The sequence below is a fragment of the Cynoglossus semilaevis genome, chromosome 1, assembly GCF_000523025.1.
Source record: "Cynoglossus semilaevis isolate Cse_v1.0 chromosome 1, Cse_v1.0, whole genome shotgun sequence".
Taxonomy (NCBI): domain Eukaryota; kingdom Metazoa; phylum Chordata; class Actinopteri; order Pleuronectiformes; family Cynoglossidae; genus Cynoglossus; species Cynoglossus semilaevis.
In genome coordinates this window covers 11,237,242-11,244,781 of record NC_024307.1, presented here as the reverse complement: position 1 = coordinate 11,244,781, position 7,540 = coordinate 11,237,242, and the positions used below count along the sequence as shown (strand labels likewise).

At 42.0% G+C, this 7,540-nt stretch overlaps 1 protein-coding gene across 2 annotated transcripts in view; it reads right to left on the bottom strand.

The window, feature by feature from the left end:
* Positions 1–6,924, bottom strand: part of LOC103379187 (growth arrest and DNA damage-inducible protein GADD45 beta-like) — a 12,206-nt gene extending 5,282 nt beyond the window's left edge. Inside the window, exons 1-4 of one of the 2 annotated variants that reach the window (XR_003048956.1) lie at positions 6,729–6,924; positions 6,150–6,251; positions 5,761–5,977; positions 5,016–5,606 (exon numbers count right to left, since the gene is read on the bottom strand). Coding sequence is in view for 1 of the 2 variants with exons in the window: in XM_008310667.3 (XP_008308889.1) it covers positions 5,502–5,606; positions 5,761–5,977; positions 6,150–6,251; positions 6,729–6,766 (462 nt within the window). In the remaining variant the exon portion in view is untranslated. Of the gene's footprint in view, positions 1–4,818; positions 5,607–5,760; positions 5,978–6,149; positions 6,252–6,728 lie in introns of those variants that run through there. The other variant, XM_008310667.3, reaches the window with a different exon arrangement.
* Positions 6,925–7,540: the final 616 nt, after the last annotated feature.

The window sequence follows — 7,540 nt, the reverse complement described above, 5'->3', positions numbered from 1 at the left end:
AGTGTGTTTGTGAGAGAAACACAGTGTTCAAGCACACGGGGCCTGCAGTGCTCCGCGGTGTCACACGGTACCGTTACAGAGCTGCGGTACTGTGATTCCAGGTCAGGGTGACTCCGACTCAAGGACAGGACATGTGACACTGAATGTGAGTCACAGCAGCTTCACACAGACTCTGCTGGGCTGGATTGTTGGTCGTGAGCCCGTGTGCACATTGTGGGGGAGCATAACAAAGTGGGCGATCACATGTTGGCAATGTTTCGCCTCGTGTTATTTTGGATGTGATGACGATATTAACCCTAATGATATTAGTCATAAATCTGACTGCACTGTCTTATTTTCAGATATCCTCCTGGCCCGTGGGTTTGGCCCAGTGACAGGACACAGGCTATTTCTGTGATCTGTTTTCCCACATTGAGCCTGAGCAACAAGCCTCTGCAGACGATATCTGCTTCATTTTTGGTGTCATTTTGGTTCAGATTGAGCCCAGATTCTTCATACCCATTCTCAGACTTGTTGGATTAGCCCACCTTGGGCCAATAGCTGCCCAGCTGTGAGTGAGAACAAACCAAATTTTGTTGTTTTGTCGTTGCCCTGATGGTCCAGCCGTCACAGAGGGATGAGGCTGTAGATACTGTATGTTCCTCATAATGGATACTGAGTTACCAGATGTGGACCAGTAAAGTTGTGCTTTTCTGTTTGGCTCATCTTCCACTCTTACACAGGATATGATATGATGCCCAGCAGGGGCGCCGATTTCTGTTTACGCTGGTGGGTGCTCGCTGTGCGTGGGTGCTCGACCCTGAAGCACTCACGGAATCGAACGGAATCTTCATTGAACCTAGATGAATTTAAATGAATTTAGATTGCTTGTATTCTGTAGGATTTGTTATGCGACCCATACTATAGCTACCTGAAGAGCAGATGTGGGTCACTGAAGGCATGCAATTCATACCTAACCAAGGTCCAAGAGACTGCATTTTCCTGCTTGAGACATTTTTGTTTGGACGTGTGTGGTAGTTGTCTACTAAGTCTTGCTGTAGAAAGAAATCAAAGGTCAAACTTTAAAATGCTAACTTTGTTTAGCTAGAAAGTAAAAGAGATAATGAAAAAAGGAAGTGTTAAAAAAAGTAAGAATGCAGACAGAAGCCAAACCACAGTGACAGGAACTTCAAAACACCCAGGTTGACTTTTCCAAGTAAGAGTGTTGAAACATATTATAAAGAAAGTCTGGTTCTGTGCATCATCTGGTTATGAGAAAGAAAACCACACACACACACACACACACACACACACAGATACAAAAACACTCATCTTGTCCCGATGTTGTCCGACAGAAGCTGTTTTTGTTTTCCCCGTCACCGATCGTTCCTTTGCTGTTTGGTTTTTACTCACAAACTCCGTTGCTGGTTTCGTTGACAGTTTGTCTCATTTGTTGATTGTTGGTTTGCCTTATACTGTAGTGGCGTAAATTGTGTTACTGCTGGTGTCGGGGGGTGGAGGGGGTCATCAGATCCACACATTGAACAGTCTTATGGTGAAACAGGCGGCTCCAGGTGGAAACTTTCATATCAAACATCAGTGAATCGGCTCCGAGCCCGTGTTTTTGTTCCGAGACTCATCTTTTGTGTTCTGATCTCCTGTGTATGCATACGGTATGTGTAACTTTTTGCCTTGATTGATTCTGAAGAAAATATATCTATTTTTTGTAACTGTTCTCTGATGTGCCATAACTCATGTTTTCTTGCACACTGTTAATATTTTGTGGATATTGCTGTGAAAAAAAAGACAATATTGAGAAGTAGATAACATTAATAAAAAGATGATCTAATAACAACCTGCTGTGTGAGAGTTTGACTTTAGACACACTTTGTTCCCCTATGGTACAGAAGAAAACATGTTTTTTCTCTCAAGACTTTGGACTTTTGGAAACAACAAACTACTTTTTTGAAACAACTGTAGTGTGGAGCTCTTTTGTTATGCATTTGGTATTATTATTGTTATTATTATTATTATTGTTGTTGTTATTGTTATTATTAAATCATTTTAGTTACTATTACATTCTTCAATATTTTTACAAACCTTTTTCTATATATATTTTATAATTTAAGTTTGTCAATTTTTTGGTATTGTTTTAGACTTTCACAAACAAAATTCTTTTGAGTTTTGTTTTCCAGAACTGTGAATCTATAAAATATGAAGTTTTTATATACCAATTATACCAATTATCAATAATTCTGATACTCTTATTTTGGAAATCTGATGTCATGGGCACAACGGTGTCTCGTTTAAACTTTGACGCTTATTCTTAGAAGAATGTCTCTGTTTTAATTTTCATAATAACAATACATCACTACAACACTATTTTGAAAAAAGAAAAGTAAAATAATAACAATACATTAACACTATTTTGAAAAAAGAAAAGTAAAAATCTAATTATTTTCTGTATTAAGAAGTAGAATCCACTATGAATCAATCTTTAGTTTTTTTGCTTTATCTGTTGCTACTGTAAAGTGCTCAGATCTAATCAGGAAGTAAGTGTTTTTGTGGGCGGGGTCAGAGTTCACGACCTTTAAAATGGCAGGTGTGTGCAGTGACTTCCTCTTTGTCTGCGTCCTTGTGACTTTAAGAGGCCTCAACAGTGTCAACAGGTGAGAACTGTGTGTAAGATTTGAGGGACTGAAACGACAGAAAGGAAATAAAGTAGAATCTTCCCAACACTGAGATGTAACTTTGCTGCTCTGTTCCTGAAAGAGTAAATGTTTGGTCATGGACTAGCATCTTCTCATGCTAACAATAGCAACAAAAACACTAGCAAAAAGGTTAAGGACAGAAGAACTTTTTATTAATGGTGTTGTTAAACAATATCATTATCATCTACCAGATGGTAATGTGTTGTTTTTGTCATTGACAGGTGAATTATACATTAGATTGTCACAGTTATTTACATTAGCATATGGCACTCTTAGCTCCTGGCTAATTCTTACAATTAAACTATAATGTTTGTCGACATATTGAGCAGATTTATGGTGTGCAAACTAGCCTAGAAAAAACTGATGATGAAATTCCAACACCTACGGAATTATTACGAAATGGTGATCTGTGCTTTGCCATCGTCATCTTAATATATCAGTGTCTAATTATTAGATAAGCTCCTACTCAGAAGGGGGTGCTATGAGAAGATTACTAAGTTAAAATTACAAGAAACTTAACAAATCAGCTCATGTGGTTGCCTGCATGTGTGCATGAAAATTCAATGCCTTCAGAACTAGTCGTGACGAAGCTTAGCACCAAGCTGTGGAGCCGTACACCTCTAACGTCCCAATCGTGTTGAAGTATTCTGATTAATAACCCAAAATCAGAACATATTGCTACATATCGAATGTGATGTGATTTTGATTTTGAACAGAAATCCCTGCATTGTCTACTTTTTGTGTCGGAGCACCAGACAAGGAGCAGCTGACTTTAGCCTTTGGCCACATACTTGCAAAACAAATGACATTCCATTTGATTTCAACAGCACTCTGCACAGTCCAACAGTCTACATGCCCACAAGCAAATCATGTGGGAGAATATTGCAAAGGTTAATTTAAACTAAAATTTTGAACCCAACTCCTGCAGTTGCTGTACATACAGTACACAGTGACAGAAACGTGCAGTCAGGGAAGCTGCAGACGCTGCTGAATTATTGGCTGCAGTTTGTGGTGTTTTTGTTTGTTTTGTGCACTGACTCAGGTTCACACTGATTGCAACAATACACAAATGTGAATGGTCACATGTGAATACACAGTGTGGATTGCGGGAAACAAAGAGCACAGGTAAAGCCTCCCACGTGGGTCATTTCACTGGAATGCCTTTGTTGCAACCTCTCTGTCTCAGGGCGTCTGTGTTCCCAGTGAAACTCTGCCTCCGCAGTCACGAGTTCTTCCCAAGTTTCAAAGCAGACCTCCCCCACACCACCTCCTGTGGTTCAAAGCCAATGATACACAGGGAGGCGAAGCAGCAGCCAATCAGGGACGACTTCCCCGTGCAGCTGGTAGTAAACAAATGGGAGGTCCATGTGCCTCAGTGTTCCAGAGCTGTGAGGAGACATGTGAGAGGAGAGGGTGGAGTCTGGAGCCAAACGGTGTGAAACAAACCCCTTGTACAGTGCTGCGGGAACATGAAGATACCTGATCATGAGTCGACTTCATGACACGGGTGGGGTTAATCCAGGGAGTCACTTGCAAATGCTTTAGCCTGCAGCTCTTCAGGAGATCGATGGCAACAGAAAATGAAGAAAAAAACCAAATGAAGCATGTGATGTGTCGTGACTCCTGATGAGTCAAATATCACGTTGTGCTGGGTAACCTCATTGCATTTCCTTGTGGGTTTCACCCACACCCTGTCAGGACCCTGGACTTGTAGGGGCTGTAGGTCTGCATCAGCCTGTTTGGCCTCTTTGTAGCAAACACAATGACTAACTGCCTCCACCCCAGCTGCTCTCAGTCAGACTCTTCTGACTAATGTGTTTGCTCCTTGTTAGCAAAGCCTGGCAGCAAATTTGAGAAGCCACGTTAACAACAAAGACTCAGTGTGCGTGTGTGTGTGTGTGTGTTTTTTCCATGATTAACACGCAACCCTAACTGTTGCGTGACTCAAGCTGCTTCCATGATGTGTTTGGCTTTGACTTGATGACGTTTGACACCAGAGCGTTTGATAAGACGGCGAGTTCTTAACACAATAATTTATTTACTTAGTGAACACAGCAGAGGCCGGCAGTCAAAATAAATAAGTGGTCAAACAGTAGATACAATAAACTAGCAGTGTAGTCACGCAACGTTGGTTTGACGGCATTTTAATCAAAGACACAGTGAAGCTCACTGCACATTTTACAGCGTTTGTTCATCATGATTCATTTATTCACCTCCGTTAAAAACACTTTCACAGTTTATTCAGCCCTGCCACGGCAGTCAGTCATTTTCAGTTTGTTTCTTCTCTCAAGTCCTACAAGCATTCCACACACATTCCACTCCAACACACACACACACACACACACACACCTCCTCTCCAAAGACCTCTCCCATGTCGGAATACCCAGGAATGTTCAGGCATAGTTTCACTGCTACAACATTCCTGTCCTTTTACAGATTCACACAACTCCTGGAAACGAGCCGGGGTGTGGAGTTTTGTCGTCATGGTAACTCCTCCTCCTCTTCCTCCTCTGTCCTATACTGTCACAGCCCGTAAACGGATGTTTAAAATACATACTAGGATTTGGATTCTGACAATATGAAACTTCTGTCTGTGCTCTGCACCAGTCCATAGAAACCAGTCTCTGCTCAGCTCCACTGCGACTGTAAAACTGAGGGTCCTGCGTGTCATCAGGGAGAACGCCTGGTTCCCAGACCCGTTCCCGCAGTTCCAGTTCCTGCTTGATCTACTTTGGATCTTTCCGTTCCTCAGTATCTGAACCCCAGAAAAGAGCTCCTGTGTTGTTCTGGTGTTTTCAGGTCCCAGACCCTTCATCGTTCTTGCAGGACCAGTTCAGGAACCCACTGATCCAGGCGTCGCCTCTCCTGGCAGTAGGTTCCCACCTCTTGCAGCCTACAGTGGTCAGCCTGGTGGTTCTGCAGAGGAAACATGAAACAACACTTAATGCATATTCATATTTGTAGTTAAACACCATCTGTCATGCATGTGATGCAACATGTCAGCTGCTGCAGGGACAAAGTTTAGAGAGAAACACTCCGAGTTACATAAGAGGCCTCGCAGCAAACTCACCGTGACCAGCATGCAGTGAAGGTCTCTGTGGTCGTCCTGGTTCCTGTTGGCGTCCACCGAGCCCAGCAGCTGCTGCAGCCTCTGGACGCCGGACACTCGTAGGATGGTGATGCCGCTGTCGCAGCAGAAGGCCTGCAGGAGGGTGAAGTGGATCTGCAGCGCCACGTCGTCTTCGTCATCCGCTGCCAGGACACAGAGGACCACACTGTCCGGATCACTGAGGACGGAAAAAGAACATGAAAAGATGAGTCGTTGGCCAGACGCTGACTCTCACATGTCTAAAATTAGGTTGAACGATGTTAATCATTACACAGAGAGCATCAGCAGCACATTCAGTACTGGTGATTATAGCCGCCACTGCCTCGGAAGATTCCAGAATAAATACTTACGCATTGAAAAGTTTGGCTGACTCATAGATGCCGATGGTGAGACAGTCTTGTTTCAGAGCTGTAACCAGCAGCTCCTCCAGAGCCAGACTGACTGACTGCGTCCTGTGGGGGTGAGAACATGGACACAGTGAACACCAAGCATTTTCTTTTATGCCATAAAACACAGCGAAGAACATTGTTGAATCAATTCTGACAAACGAATGAGAAAAAAAGAGTTTGTGTTGCACGTTAGAGGTTGAGGTTAAAAATCAAATTTGCGCAGGGTTTTTGAGCATCACGGTGATCCATACTCTGTTGCTGCAGGTTGTGCAACATACACGCACAGCTGCAAGTGTGCAAAAGAACACCATGAAGTTTGAACCATGTGAGTATTTCTGACTGTAATTAATGTAACACGTGCGACCGCGTTTTAAACTTATGTCGTTTACTTAAAGAAAATCTACATCATTATTGCTACGAAGTATTGTCACTGAAGCCCAGTCCGCCGGTCAGAGGACGACAGTGTGCAGCGACACGCGTTTTTCCTCCACATGGCTCAGACACATGGATGTAACGGAACAAAATGCGATGGAGTTTTACCTGTTCTCGATGGTTTCGAAGTTTTCCTCTGGAATCATATTGAAAAGATGAGAAATTATTTCCAGTGACAGGGAGGAAATCTGCAGTAGAAGTAGTTCGGCTACCGGAATAATAATCCGTCAGTGCGTCTGCTCCGTGGCTTCAACTGCAGCGTCTGTAACGTCTGTTGTAGGCGACGTTGCGAAAGTGTGACTTTATACTGAGAGAGGGCGGCACCAAACACACGGAGGCGGCTTGGTTTCGACTCCTACAAAAATAAATTAAAATAAAATACGTCCTCGTTGTTTTTCAGAAATATAATAGAATTTTAAAATCATCATTTTATAAACGTTAGAGAACCGTTTAAGAAAGTTACACATTTAAACGAATGTTGTTCTATTTATAGAATATTTATATTTTATATTAAAACTATTTCATCACATGCTCGTAAAATCTGAAATTATTATTTTTATTATTATTATTCATGGAAGTACTAGATAAAAAAGTCGTTTATATAGTAAAAGTACTAGCATTGAACCATACACATTTGCCAAAATAAAAATATTTACCCACATTATAAAAAAGATAACCCAGACAAATACTCTACAACTCAGATACAGATTTTTGAAGACAGTAAGAGGGAGCTAAAGAACACAAAGACTACTGCCCCCTACTGTGAAACACGAAGGTGAAAGTACAGGAGTGGCAGAGCTGGAAGTGTAAACACTAGTGATGTTCGATACCACCAATTTCCTTTCCGATCCGATACCGAGTAAAATTTGGGCTGGTATTATCGATACCGATATTTTATCATTTGTCTTTTAAATAAAAAA